This window comes from Podarcis gaigeae, assembly GCF_964106915.1.
Source record: "Podarcis gaigeae genome assembly, chromosome: 10".
In the NCBI taxonomy this organism is placed as follows: Eukaryota; Metazoa; Chordata; class Lepidosauria; order Squamata; family Lacertidae; genus Podarcis; species Podarcis gaigeae.
Window position 1 is genome coordinate 69753304 of NC_139686.1, and position 15831 is coordinate 69769134.

At 41.4% G+C, this 15831-nt stretch overlaps 1 protein-coding gene across 4 annotated transcripts in view; it reads left to right on the forward strand.

Moving 5' to 3' along the window:
• RELN (reelin) overlaps positions 1 to 15831 on the forward strand; it is a 311282-nt gene that overhangs the window by 290020 nt on the left and 5431 nt on the right. For all 4 annotated transcript variants that reach the window (XM_083701222.1, XM_083701221.1, XM_083701223.1 and 1 more), the window contains 9 exons: positions 254 to 360; positions 1872 to 2114; positions 3366 to 3541; positions 4052 to 4125; positions 5398 to 5559; positions 6228 to 6385; positions 8122 to 8341; positions 8892 to 9089; positions 10827 to 10925. In XM_083701222.1, the coding sequence (XP_083557348.1) occupies positions 254 to 360; positions 1872 to 2114; positions 3366 to 3541; positions 4052 to 4125; positions 5398 to 5559; positions 6228 to 6385; positions 8122 to 8341; positions 8892 to 9089; positions 10827 to 10925 (1437 nt within the window). The remainder of the gene's footprint in view (positions 1 to 253; positions 361 to 1871; positions 2115 to 3365; positions 3542 to 4051; positions 4126 to 5397; positions 5560 to 6227; positions 6386 to 8121; positions 8342 to 8891; positions 9090 to 10826; positions 10926 to 15831) is intronic.

Below are 15831 nucleotides of genomic sequence, written 5' to 3' on the forward strand. Positions count from 1 at the left end.
AGCTCCAGTTATCAATATTGCAGGCCAGCAACCCCTCTTCAAATACAGATGTCATTTAATTAGGCAATAAAGACTCATTACAGTTTCAATTCTGCATGTATTTTATACTCACCATGCAACTGATTTAAGGGTTCTTCCTTGTTTTGTATATGTTGTCTGAGCTTGTTTCAATTTCATTTATGCGGGGAAATGTCTTCTATTTCCTTGGGAGCATACAATTATTATGATTACCCACCAATGTCTTTTCATTCAGATTTTTACAATATTGGGGAAGAATTGGGAGTGAAAACAACATGACAACATGTCACAGACCAACGTGTCGGAAGGAAGGAGTTCTGCTGGATTATTCAACAGATGGAGGCAAGGGTCTATTTTAATGATGTCTAATAAATATTTCTGCTTATATTTAAGCACCGTACAGTTTCGGGGGGAAATCCAAAAAAAGAACATTGCCCCCAAACAGAGGTATGATTTGCAGCAGAGCAGAACCCTTCCTCTTGAAATTCAGTTACCTGAAAGTTATAGTTATCTAAAATCACTGGCTGCAAAAGCAAGCCCCTAATTCAGTATGCCTAGATGGCCTCTTTTCTGCCTTTTGTTCTGATAACACAGACACACAGGCACTAAAATGTGGTGTGGGAGGAGGGATAACAGTAAATCTTAAATCTGTGCTATATGTCAATATAATCCAGTGAAAACAGGCACTCTAGTTTATTGAAACTCCTCTGATAATCCAGATATTTTGGATGTCTCCCATGCCATTTGGATGAATAAAATTGTATGGTGTTCAGAAATATATTTTCATACCCTCGTTCTTGTCCTTGAACAATATTTTCCTGCATTTCAGAAGAAATTGGATGAACTGTTCCTCCTTTAACTACATGTCTTGTTGAAGACAATGGAACTGCTTATTCTTAAGAATCTCCCATTGTTGCACAAGAAATATTCTGTTGGAAACTCTTCTATAAATAAACAGGACCTAACTTCTTTAAACTCACTTTATTTTCGTTATGAGGCAACTGACATTTAATCTGACAGCTAGCCACCTGCTGCTCTCCTGATACCATGTACATGTTAAGGGGAATGTAAGTTGAGTGATTGTGCACATTCACCAGAACGCATGGAGAATGTGCACATAACCCTTTTATGAAGAGGTGTGCACATTTCCAAGTCAACATACATAATCTCCATACAACAGGCTTTGGGGGGTGTGCATATATTGACAATGTATATTGACTGGGAAATGTGTACACCTCTTCATGGAAGGGTTATGTCAGGCATGACCAAGCTTGGCCCTCCAGATGTTTTGGGACTACAATTCCCATCACCCCTGACCACTGGTCCAGTTAGCTAGGGATGATGGGAGTTGTAGTCCCAAAACATTTGGAGGACTAAGTTTGGCCATGCCTGGGTTATATGCACATTCTCTAAGAGTCCTGGTGAATGTGCACAGTAGCCCGCTTTTATGCACATTAACCACTCAAATTACATTCCTCTTAATATGTCAGTGTAATATTTACATTGCACATGGTGAATCTCCTATACATTCCTAATGAACAAAACTCTACCTCAGAAAATATTAGTAACGAAATGTGATTTCTTCAGAGTGCCAAAAAAGATTATGCAACCACTTAATCAAATGGACATTATACCAACAGTTCTAATCAGTAACTCACTTAGAAAAATCTTTAGTATCAAGGTGCTAGTAGGGAAGTGTTTGTCGTCTATTATCATATCCATTTTCAGGCATCTATAGTTATGACTGGTTCAAAGCCACCCACTGAATAATGGTGGACCACTTGAATCCAGTCTCAACATGAGTTCTCAGATATTGATTAGTTCTTACTTTACCTTGAATCTTTGTCCTGTAGGAATATCTTGGACACTGCTGCATGAGATGGATTATCAGAAATACATCTCCATCAGGCATGATTACATCCTGCTCCCAGAAGATGCTCTGACCAATACAACTCGCCTGCGTTGGTGGCAGCCATTTGTAATTAACAATGGAATTGTGGTCTCGGGCTTTGATCGGGCTCAGTGGGCACTGGATAACGTACTGATTGGAGGAGCAGAGATCAATCCGAGTCAACTGGTGGATACATTTGATGACGGTAAGAGTTGAGCAAGTCACCATTTTTTTCATCATTATGTTTTGTTGATTGACGGAGTTTCAAGTCCATATTTGAATTTTTGTTTAAAGAAGACACAGGGACTTTTAAAATAAGTTTTTTTTCAAAAAATAAATAAATTGATCATAATAAAATATATATTACTCTTGTAAAATAATGCAAAGGAAGCTTCCTAGATATAGATATTATCACCATATTTTGAAATTGAATAGTTTTAACAAAATAGTTCTGAGCACCAAAGATCAGCAAATGCTACGACTAAGAGGGTGGGGAGTAGGGACTGAGCTCCTCCACCCATGTGGGCCATTTTGTCAGGTGGACAGAGTTAGACACCTAGAAATCAACTGGTTGATCCAACTTCAAAGGAAAGAACCTGGGGTGAAACTTAAATTCTGGAAGCAGGGATTAGCTACACTAGGGAATACCCAATCAGCAGCTGGGTAATGGAGCTGATCCCAGCAATCCCCGCTTTGGGAAGGGATCAACTACACTATGGCGCTCCCGATTGGGAATTCCACAGTACAGCTGATCCTGTGAGGTTTGTTGTCAGCACCAATCAGCTGATTGGTACTGAGAGCATCCCTGAAGGCTATGGTCGTTCTTTTTCAGCTGCATCTTTACTTGCCCCATCCCTGATGTCACATGTCAGGTGTGGGGCAGGTGGACATGATTTGATGACAATCCAAATTAGGACCCCTACCAACCTACTTTGGCTGTGGGAAGGAGGTTCTCCACCACTAGCTTAGATATTCATAGAGGGTTAAATGTGGCGAATATGCCACCACCCCTACTTTTCCTAATGCCTTTGGGAAGGTCAGAGGCAGTGTAAGTTAATTAGCCATTCCCCTGTGGCTTCCTGAATGCCAGGCATAAAATGATAAATCTAATAAAATCCAGTGTACAGACTGAAGGCACATGAGGTCACCACCATTCTGAAGTTATACATGGATCTGGTCAGTATTTTCATGTGTGACCATCTGGGAGCCCCCTGTACATCACCATTATGGGGGAAAAAATACTGTACATGCACACCCCTTGTCAAAGAACTCTGGTGGGAGAAGGATTAAAAGAACACCAACAATATATGTCTTGTCTGTCTGCCTATCACTTTTTGGAATATTTTATCATTCTATTATGAATATAAACCCCCCCCAAAAAAATACTTTTATCTATTTAGTACATATTGGAACATTATGAAACTTCTCCTTAATTTTGTCTAATTGCTGTTAATAGAAGGCATTTCCCATGAAGAAAACTGGAGTTTCTACCCAAATGCCGTCAGGACTGCAGGCTTCTGTGGCAACCCATCATTTCATCTCTACTGGCCAAATAAGAAGAAGGATCAGACGAGCAATATCCTGTCCTCTCGGGAACTCATTATACAACCAGGATATATGATACAGTTTAAAGTAAGAAGCTTCTGTTCTTCCAAAGTAAAATGTTGAGTCCATAGACATCAGATTTGCCTAGAAATTCTGACAGGGTCAAGTGAGATGCCTGGTTCGGATTTCTATCAAATATTTACTGCATATTGCTTATTAGAATTTATTGGGTGTCTGACAATAACACTGATACATAAATACTACTTCCATTCAAAGAGCACTGTCCAGGCTTTAGAAACAACTAGAGGAAAGGGATATTTTATTGCGCTCCATTTATTTCAGGGGCAACCTTTTCCCCTGAAGAAAGCCAGTTTTCCCCCTCACAAGTGGAATGTCATTATAACAGCACTACCTTTACTAGGATGTTAATTAACTGAAGCTCATGAAAATTTAGGATGCCTATTTGGCTAGTAAACATTGGCTCACCATGCAAAAGGTTATAACAGACAAGGGAGAAGGAAAGAAAGAGAACGTCAAAGGTGGAAGAATGTTGCTTTAATTTTAGTTAAAATTAAATTGCTATTGTGTTTGTTTCAGATTGTAGTTGGCTGTGAAGCAACATCTTGTGGAGACCTCCATTCTGTGATGTTAGAATATACCAAGGATGCTAGGTAAATCTATGTAATGGTTGTATGGGGTTACTTGTGCGTAAGTTGCCTTCAGTTTTGGCTAGATGCTTTGACTGACAGCCCACACTCCGTGGCCGTTCAGTCACTTGCAGAATCCGTCAGTGGGCATTTCTTGAACCTCTTCCAGCATAAAAGCTGTTTGACGCCAAGTGTCCTACTCTCCCTGCGTGGAGCTCTTCTACGCAAGTAAGAGGAGGGTAGAGGCGTGCCCGCGCTCTCCCCACTAGTCTCGGGTGAAGAGTCTTGGAGACCTCTCTCCGCATCCTCCATTTCCCCTCCTTTCCTACCGGTGTTACGCTGAATTCCTTCCCCCCTGCTGGTCCCCTCTCCTGCATCGCTTGGGAGCCTTGCCTCCACCTCTCGTCCTGATGTCAGTTCCCTGACAATCTATGTCCACAGTGAGGTATATTGTGGAATGGGCTTGAAAACTTGAAGTAATTCTTTAAAAAATCATTTTATATTATACATTTAAATTATATACAGACACACAGTTCAAGAGGCCCAAAATATACAAGTAGATTAGCATATACTTAAACAGTAAAATCACTGTTTGGAACCATCCAGTATCTTTTGCTGTTTTATTATTATTTTTTAATTATGTTTTTCAGATTCAGGTTGATTGGTTTTATTGTATATTTATGTTGTATGACATCTTGATATATGTATGAAAGCGTGGATCATAAACATTCAAATGAATCGTAAATAAATAAAATAAGATCCAAACATCATCATAAGAATGCAATAAATATATAGAAAGAATGAGTAGCTAAAGCTGTCCTAAATTAATCATTGCAGATTTCTTTGGAATCTGACGTATCTTGTTAGACCACTTTTCTTAATTAATTATCTATGCGATCAGAAGATCCTTGGAACTAGCTTGGCCCCTACATTCTGGAATTAGAAATGTGGAATTTGCAGGAATTCACTTGACACTTCAGGGTTTAAGTCATGAATGTTCCTGTGAAACTTATTGAACCAAAACATCCAGTCTACATGGAGACCCTGTTCTTACCAAATTTATTCCACTGCTCCTGACAAAGTTCCTATATCATGGGATTAGGATAAGAAAATCTGTAACTGGGCAAAGAATACAGGACTTCAATCTTTGCCTGTTTATAACTCTACTTGGAAGAATATTGTTAAGGATAATATTTGTTTAAATACACCCAATTCCATGACATTTAGTAGGTACTCGACTTTTTTATTATTCTCTTCAGCTTCTGTAACAATATTATTTCCTTTTTCTTCTTTCAGGGCAGATTCATGGCAGCTTGTCCAGACACAATGTCTTCCATCGTCTTCTAATAGTGTTGGCTGCTCCCCATTTCAGTTCCATGAAGCTACAATCTATAACTCTGTCAACAGCTCCACTTGGAAGAGAATAACTGTCCAGCTGCCAGATCATGTCTCATCCAGGTAGGTTACTGAAAGGTCATCTTATTGCATTGCAATAAAACATCATCTGCTTAGCTGGCACTGGTTGAGAGCGCAGAAGAAGAGGCAATTTAAAACATTATTTTCTCTCCGCTCTGGTACATAATCAATATTATTGGGGAAATATTTCCCCACAGTAAAAATACATAGTGTTTCCAAGAGAATGTCTTGGAGGTTCAGTGCTTCAGCAGACACCCTGCTCCATTACTTGTGATATATTGGACAAAATAACGTTTGTGATTTTAATGCCCTGCATCTTCCACAGCCCCTGGAAACAGAGGCTAGCAAATGTTGTAACTGTAATACACAGAAGGCAGTAAAACAGCACCCAAGGCTGCAGCGTGTATACACATGGTAGCCTCTATCCATTGTCTAACATGCCTATAATGTGTGCCAATATTACAATAAAACTTTTTGTGTTAGGATGTATTGTTTGTTACAATTCTATCTCATCTTTCCTCCAAGGAGCTCAGTGTGGTATTAATGGTTCTCCCTCTCCCCACTTCATCCTCACAACTCTGTGAGGCAAAGGGAAAGAGGGGCTGGCCCAAGGTGACCCAGAGAGCTTCCTAGCTGACAGTTCGAACTCTGGTCTCCCCATCGTAATCCAGCCATTCCTCTCCGGCTCACGGTGGCTATTTTATTTGCAGTGCGACTCAGTTCCGGTGGATACAAAAAGGAGAAGAACCAGAAAAGCAAAGTTGGGCAATTGATCATGTGTACATTGGAGAATCCTGCCCAAAACTCTGTGGCGGCCATGGATACTGTACGACCGGAGCCATTTGCATTTGTGATGAAGGATACCAAGGTGTCATGTTCCTTATTATTAATATTGTTGTTTAAATCTAGTCCATTGAAACTAACTCAATATTACACAGCAAAATGGGTCTGGAATCCACCATGCTTCAGAGGAAGTCTGCTGAGACTCCTAGGCAATGTGTGGCTGGTGCCTGAAAAGTTTGGAAATGTGAATACAGAGACCACCTTTCACCTATCAATAATAGTACGCCACCTAGCCCTTCCCAAAAAATGTGTACTTGCTTGCACAAATCACAGGCTGCGATAGCAGACAGTGTGCTAGGGAGGCAGCACTCACCTGATCTCCTGACCCCTGAGCCGCTGTTGCTTACCAGGAAAGAGAGGGATGGGGAGGTCAGCAGAACCAATCTGGTAATTCTGCCAATGTGTTTGCACCATGCTGACACCTACCCTTACCTGCTGTCAGGTGAGTGGCATTGCTCCTTCATGCCATCAGCTACTGACAGGGTGCCTAAAACTCAAATAGCCCTGCAGTTCATATTTATGGAAGCCATTTCTGTTTTCAATTTTGAATTGGAAAAATTCAGTCCTGCAGGGGTGCAGCCTTCCAATGACAATCTATCAAAGCACCAGACTAGCTACATGAGAACTGCCATTTAAATGATTGGTTAACTACAGTGATAAGTCCCTCGGTGTGGTTTGGGCAGTGTATAGCCCAAATACCATCAGTAATGAGAGAGAAAAATGTGAAGGTTTCCACCGCCCAATTATTGGTTGTACAAATACTATGCAGAGGAATTAGTTCTGGGTTTCTCAAATGTGGTGCTACACATTCAGCGGACTGGTGGGAACAATGCACTCCTAGGGCTGTCTGTATTAACATTTACTGTATTAACATTTACTCCTAGGGCTGTCTGGGATTAACATTTACTAAGGATAGTGAATTTACCAAAGAGCATATTTACCAAAGAGCATTAATCTGTATTCCCAACATGTGCAAACATAACCAGTGTCCTATCAATAGTGTTTCTAGAGAGCCAGTGTGGTGTAGTGGTTAAGAGCGGCAGTCACATAATCTGGGGAACCGGGTTCGTGTCTCCGCTCCTCCACATGCAGCTGCTGGGTGACCTTGGGCCAGTCACACTTCTGTGAAGTCTCTCAGCCCCACTCACCTCACAGAGTGTTTGTTGTGGGGTAGGAAGGGAAAGGAGGTTGTTAGCCGCTTTGAGACTCCTGAAGGGGAGTGAAAGGCGGGATATCAAATCCAAACTCTTCTTCTTCTTTCTGCTCTGAAAAAGTTATGTCTGTGAATGATGTCGTTTTAGCTGGCAAAGACGAAATCACTAGATAAAATACAATCTCAAGACAAGTATGATGCATTATGGCAACTAGTCTTGAATATGTGTGTGAAATAAGATGCTTGATCTACCACCATGTATTTATTTTTTATATAGGGCTAAAACTGGGAAAGAAAATATATGGCATTTTTAACGTAGGTTATTTGAAAATCAATGAATGTTTATAATTTAATCAGTCTACAAATAAAAGACCCTGTATCTGAGGACTTACAAGTGACTTTCAGTGTTTTAAAGTGTCGGGAGAGAAAGAGCTTGCTGCGCTTCTGGGGTAATATTTCAAGTCGAGCATCAAGAGCTTTCGCTTTCCCTCAGCCCCAAGTTCAAGGACTTAACCTGAAGCACAGGCTTTGCTTAACCAGGAACATAAATTATCCGTTAGAGTATCTCAGTGTTGTCAGCATTGTAATTTTTATTTATTCCTTTTCAGGGGATGACTGCTCTGTTTTCAGCCACGACCTTCCCAGTTATATTAAAGATAATTTTGAATCTGCAAGAGTAACTGAAATAAACTGGGAAACTATCCAGGGTGGGGTTATAGGGAACGGATGTGGGCAGCTGGCACCATTTGCACATGGAGATTCTCTGTATTTCAACGGATGCCAGATAAGGCAAGCTGTAACTAAGCCCCTGGATTTGACCCGAGCAAGGTAATTTTGTGTTGTCATGAATCTTAAATACATATTTTTCGATTTGCGTGAGAAAGTTAGTGTTGAACACAGTGGCATTCAGTGATATTAGGGGTACAGGTGGAATGAAAATAAGCTTAGGAAATAAAATTACAGGGATTGTTTTGCAACATGAGTTGTGTTCTGTTGTTCCCTCCACTCATTTGGCCTAGACCAAATGGTGCTATGGCTAGATGAGCTCACCTCCAACACAGAGGCATTCAGTCAGGCTTCTGAAAAGGGGAACCTACATGTACACATATCACCTTCCAGCTTGAAGTGTCTTTTCCTTGCCTCACTACCCTGAGCAGGTAGTGGAAGAGGGGGCAGATTGTTCCATCTGGCCATCTGAAATGCTTGCCCTGCTGGGACAATTGCCTTGGCACCACATGGAAATCCCTCCCAAAGAATCTTAACTCTTGTAAGAGTCAGTTTTATTGTTAGTAGTTTTACTCTTAACTGTTAGATCATGCAGTAAAGTAATTTCTATTCTCTTCTTTTAACCTCTCCTCTCATGGTTTTTCCTCCCCAGCAAAATAATGTTTGTTTTGCAAATCGGAAGCCTTTCTCAAACAGACAGCTGTAACACCAATCTAAGTGATCCTAATACAGTGGACAAAGCAGTGTTGCTCCAGTACAGTGTAAATAATGGGATTACATGGCAAGTCATTGCACAACATCAACCAAAGGACTTTATACAAGCCCAAAGAGTGTCTTACAATGTACCACTGTAAGTACCCAGTAATACTACCAGTCTCTCTTACCGGAGACATTCCATACAAAAGAAACCCAACCACACATTAAAGTAAAAACCAGGGTGGGTGGGGCAGACACTGAAAAGTGAAATGGGTCTTGCCCTGGAGGGGGATGGATGTGACCATTAAAAGTTATTTATGAGACACCAGCATTTGTAATTAAAGAACTAAATCTTTTTTAAAAAAATGAACTGTGAAAGAAAAACCTTTTATTTTCTGAGCCTATATAGTTTAAAAGTGAAAATTTATGTGGTCTGTATTCACTCATGACTTTTCCAATGATATAATAATTTGACAATTTCCCCCACAGATGTTGTTACAATTTCAAGGTGGTCTTTGTTACTTATACTCAGTGGAGCCTGCTGCCCTTTGGAACTGGTAGGGTGGAAAGCAGGGAGCCCAAAAGAGAAGATGGAGACATAGCCAATGGCAGACAGAGCTTCCTAATTCTGGTTTTGTCCCCATCCTCCTCCTACTGAGACTGAGGAGGAAGCTGACAGCCAGCACTACCTGCTAGACTGCTTGTGAGGCAATAGGCAGGTGCAAGCTGGCTGAGGACTGACTGGGCTTGGTGGGGCAGTAGTGGACAAGCCTCTGCTGCTAGTTCTATGGCAAGTAAATAAAACTTAGCCTAAGACTTGAGGTTTAGCAGCAAATTCAAGGTTCCCAGCTGGTTACTTGTCTCCAGTGTGCAGGAGTCTGGGGACCTCTTCAAAGAAGTAGCCGCAATTGCAACCTGGTTCCAAGATCAGATTTCCCAATCAACTGGGGAAAGGATGCTAGGGAAGGGTTTGCAGAGAAAAAAGTGATGGGTACAGAAAGGATTAAACACATTTTGTGACTTGCCACTCCTGCAAGTCTCATCCATCCTGGCTTGTATTATGTGGAATCCCCTGACATCATAACAGTTGCTAAGACGCAGCTAATTTTAGCTCCTTTGCCTCAAACCACTGCTTTGTGACATTGTAGCTAAAAGTCCATGGGACGTGGGTGGCGCTGTGGGTTAAACCACAGAGCCTAGGACTTGCCAATCAGAAGGTGGGCAGTTCGAATCCCCGCAACGGGTTGAGCTCCCATTGCTTGGTCCCAGCTCCTGCCAACCTAGCAGTTCGAAAGCACGTCAAAGGGCGAGTAGATAAATAGGTACAGCTCCGGCGGGAAGGTAAACGGTGTTTCCGTGCGCTGCTCTGGTTCGCCAGAAGCAGCTTAGTCATGCTGACCACATGACCCGGAAGCTGTACGCCGGCTCCCTCGGCCAATAAATCAAGATGAGCGCCGCAACCCCAGAGTCGGCCACGAGTGGACCTAATGGTCAGGGGTCCCTTACCTTTATGTAGCTAAAAGTCCATTAATAGGATTGGACCATCTGCCTTTGGCATCCTTAGGCTAATATCATAAATGCACCCCACCCTCAAATATTTTTTTCAGAACGCTGTTAAGCTTGATAAATCTTGAAATAGCCTGGAAGGACATGGTAGTTCAAACAATGCATATGAGTTTTGTTTCCTGTTTGTTGTTTATTGCCAAACACATTTCAGACTTTCTGTTCTGCATCTCCTGGAACAGACCGTGATATACAGATAAGACTGCGAGAGAGCAGTATTGTCATGTCCAAGGACCACAAGCAGTGACTCTTCAAGGATAATCCCCCATGCATGCTAAACGTCTGCTTGTCTCATCTCTAATTTCTCCTCCTCTGTCTGTCCCTTTAGGGAGGCACGAATGAAGGGAGTGCTCCTTCGCTGGTGGCAGCCCCGCCACAATGGCACAGGCCATGATCAGTGGGCTCTGGACCACGTAGAAGTTGTTCAGTGAGTATAAAACGTCATCTTGTATCACCACCACCCTCATCTTGGAAAGTGCTGGTTTTTCCACAGCATGGCGCATTTCAGTTTAGTAAGGAGCTCTTCCTAGTTCCAGGAGAGGGTATGTGTTTGAGGTCAGCTGCAGGGTAGAGGAATGCACTGGGTACTGTTGTAAAATGCAGGAAGGGGGAATGTGGGGTTTAAACTGCTTTTGAATTGCTGATATTTCTGTGCCCCATTGTCCATGGAAGAGGATGTGTGTGTTTCAGCAAGCAAGGTGTGAAGCTGAATTGCATTTTGAAGCACACTACAGAACTGTAGTATATGTTGTTCTTCTGCAGTTATAAACACAATTCACCTGTAACGCTAAGCCAAACCATGACTTGGTGTAAACAAGCAAATGTGTGGGTTCCTGAAGAGAAGATTGCAGTGACTGTGCTCCTCCTGCAGTCCTGCTGCTGTTAAATTACTCAGGTCTAAGGCATGACTTGGTTTAGCATTGTATTAGTCTTGCTTCAGACTAGCCACAAGTTGTAACCAAGGTTTTGTTCCTGGTTTACTGTTTGTGGATTGGGAGAGACAAAGAACAAACTCAGGTTCATACGTGAAGCTAAGTCAAACCATGACTAGATCCTAAGTAGCACGGCAGCAGCAAGATTTAAGGAGGAGCACCACAGCAACAATCTTTTCTCTGGGAAGCCACAAGTTTGTTCATTCAAGCCATGGTTGGCCTATCATTGTGGGAGAATTGGGCCATATTGCAATTGACTTGGGCTTCAGCTTTAGCAACTAATGCCTTATTCACCCCCCACCTTTTTCCCCAGTAAGCAGGTGGCGTTCAGAAACAGGGTTCATTATAGCAAGTTTCTAAGGGCAGACAGCACTACATTCATTTCCCTGCCACAATCTTACCAAGTAAAATGTTTTTGTCCTGTTGATTCTTCCCCTGGCTAAAATGGTCTCACAATCAGAATAACCAGTTTATGCTTATTGCATCACAGAAAGATGACCAACTTTTTCTCTAACAATTTAGTTCCTGACATTCTAGTGTCATGACGGGCTGGGATTCATCGCTCCAGTGGTTGGCTGAGAGAGGTGTGCCTTCCCAGTAGATAGGTTCAAATGTTATTTTATTGAAAGCTTTCAAAGTGTAATGGAGAGTGATGGAGCTTGGATTATATCTTCAAACATTTTTGCTCAGCTGTTAATACTATTGGTTTCTTGATTCACATTTAAATTAGGGCTGTGGAAGTATTAATTGTATTAATTGGTACACTATTTTACTCAGTCATTATCACTTTTTGCCATATACTTTATCTGTGAAAAGTGCTAACAGTATGACTGGGTCAGGTGCTGGTCCCAATCCAGCTAAAGTTAGTTGTGACTAAAGTCCCCAAGTTATGTCCCATTGAGAGTAACAGGATGTGGGCACAACTAACTTTAAAAAGTTCAGAGCCCCTGGCTTGGATCTAGACTTGCCCCAAGCTCCCCCTACTGCAGTTCCTCCCAACCCAAAGCTGCTCCTGGACATCAGGAGACACTCCAGAACGCAGAACAGAGGATTACAGTGGAAGGAAGGAATTGGAGAAAATTGGGTAGAGGTGCCTTGTATGAGTTCCCATTTGTGCAAGATGCCTCTGTTGGACCTTTGTCCATTTACTACCCCTTACACCCCATCCCATCTCATTCTGAAGGGCTACTTGACTCTCAGAACCACTGGGGAAGCTTTGGGGAAGCAAATGAGCACTCGTTTCAAATCTGGATCCAAGCCATTGTGTTGGTGATTTTTAAAATGATGATGAATTAGTTTGAAGAAATATCCTATTGCCATTGAATAGCTTCAAACTGCTAGTTGTAGCTTCAGCCGTGGCTGACTCTGTTAAAGCAAGACTGTAAACTGTCTTTCAAAACCTCAACTTTAGTCTATGGACAGCCCTAATTTAAAGTAGTAAATATGACAATAGCAACTCGGATTACGGCATCTAGATAGTCCTGCTCTAGACTTCACTGCAAGGCACCTGCTTGCATGTCACTCAAGTATTGATTCACGCTTGGCTGCCTTTTGCTTTTTGTCTTTGTTATTTCAAACACACCTTGCTGACTTTGCCTCCATAAAATCAAAATCTAAGTTTGAAGTAGAAAAAGGAAACAGAGTTTTATTCTTAACTCACCAAGTACATTTGATGCAGATTATGCATACATAATACACAAATACATTTTTAAAATACTACATTTTGGGGTAGAATATAGGTAGCTTGGGTAAATCCTAACTTTTCAAGATTTTCATCTTTAAAAATTAAGGGGGGAAGGCAGGCAGGATAGAGCTTTCATATTAAAGTTGGAAAGGATATTTCCTACCATGAAATACTTCAGATTTTTCTATATATGTGCCACTTTCTTCTGCAGAGGCTCACAAAGTGGCTTTTAAAGAATAAGTAAAAAGCAGCATTAAAAACATAATAATTTCTGATAATTTTGCACATTAAAGCAACAGTGGCAAAAAAACCCCAAAACAGGTCAGTCATCTCAATTTCCACAATGAGCTTAACAGAAAGTTGGTTTTTACGTACCTACCATTGGAAAGTCTTAATAAACTCTCATTGGAAACAGCACTAAGATGACCCTTTTCTAATAGTGGACAATCTTACATCAAATAATGGCATAGCACTGTAACGTTCTTGTTGTAAATCTTAATTCTATCTATATATGAGGAAAGGAGCCAGCTAGATTTCAGGGCAGTCATCCATGGGAATTAATAGAAGAAGAAGCATCTGAACATGTATTAAGGAGAGTTAAGGAAATGAACGGGCTATGGTTAACTTGGATATACAGCATCAGCTAGCTGATCTATAAGTAGGGCCACTAGATGTGAAAGAGGGTTCCTGTACTTATAAAAGCGGTACAGAAGAGAAAATTCCAAGTGCTGCAGCTATTCTTATTTCTGATAGGCTGTCATGTGCAAAAATTCCCTCTTCTACACAACCCTTAAAGGTAGTCCTCCTTGGCCCTGCATCTATAGCCTTCCTGCAATCTTATTCTAAGGGCCTGTCTCCAATGTATGGCTCCATCAGATAGGTTTTACACAAGCAGGGTGCAGGAACAACCCTTAGGTTGAAGCTTTCCAAATTTTTCATGTTGGTGGCACACTTTTTAGACATGCATCATTTTCCTACACACGAATTCAGTTCTACTAGCAAACCAGGTGTTAAACTAACCCCTTTCCAGTCCCAGGAGGAGCACGGGGAGCGTGTGTGCAACACACTGCAGCCAACACACTAATGTGTTGCGACACACAGCCCTGCTTTAGGTTATGCAGCTCCCTTCTGCAACCAGAACCAGAACAAGATGCAGACACATGTCCATTTCATAGGACAAGGTTAGCCAAACATTGCTGGACTACAACTCTCATCTTGAGCATTGACCATGCTTTCTGGGGCAGCTGGGTGTTATAGTCCAGCAACATCTGGAGGGTACCACATCGACCACCCCAGCTACAGAAATATACCCCAGCCACATGATCCACCTACCACAAAAAGGAAGATGGGGGGGGGATCTACAGTGGCACCCGCAGTTCCTTATTATTATGGCATTAATTAATCCCTGCTGCTGCCATTCAGTGGCCATTCCATGTTGGCTCCTCCTATCTATGCCAGTAGGAAAATGCCAGCAGGGACTAAAGAACTCTGAGACATTTATCTTTTAAGAGACCGTGTCACAAACTAGATATGAGGGTTAAACCTGATGTTAGTCATACTCAGAGTAGCCCCACTTAAATGAATGGACACAGTAAACTTATTGTTGTTGGCATCTGTCTGTCTCAGGAGACAAGGGAAGAAGTCTTCAGGGGTGAAGTCAAAAGACAGCCCAATGTTTGTCGCACAGTTCGGCCTTGTGTAGTTGTTTTTGTGTTCACAAATAGCCATTGTGGTGTGGAGCCTGACTGGGAGCATAGTGAGGAAGAGGGAGAGGAGCTACTACTACTACTACGACTACTACCACTACTTATTATTCTTAAAAGTTTATTTACCATCCTTCATCTGAAAACTTTGCTCCCATTATGCTCCTGATCAGAACTGGTCACACCATATCAGCTCTTTGTGATGGGAAGAAAGATTCCATTGGCATCAAGGACCAACAGTGTGAACAATTATCACATCTAGTTTGGCTCTCTGTCTCTTAAATTATAAGCCCTAGAATTCATTGCATTCTTGATTGCATATATGGTTGGGGGGGAAACATTTTTAGGCAAATCACTCACTTGGACCTGGGGAGGGGGTCTTTTTAGGATAAATACTTCCTTCCTTTCTAGGAAATAATTTTTGCTCTCTGCACTCCTGTATTTTATCTCCAAGACTAAAACTTGGAACCAACTTTGTATTCTCTGTGCATGTCACTTCTCCCTTAGCCAAAGCTCACTGCCTGCTTTGCCGTACTGTGGAAACCACACAATTATATATTTTTTTGCATGTCCATACTGAATAATCGTTTCTTTGTGAAGAGGGCAAGCCTTTATTAGTGACTTAAGAAACAAAGATGTCAAATGTTACTAATAGCTGAAGGATGAGACACTTGGTCGTCCGTCCTTGTTCAGTGACTCTCATCAAAATGTTAACGGCACATGAATTTGGAAGTAGCCCCATAATTCCTTTTACAAATATTATCTTTATCTTTATCAAAATTGGAATCATCATGTTATGACTTTGGGCTTATGGGCATGTTGTTAATCTTTCCATAAATATCACGCTTTTCATTATTAAGATAATTTCACGGTTTTGGCACAAATGATTTTTGAAAATTTTGTTGCAAAGAATCACCATGCTTTTTCTTAAAAGATTTAGATATGAAATCAAGCTTCTAGCAGTATGAAATTGCATTCATTTCACAAGCCATCTTTCTTTGCTTCATCTCCTAA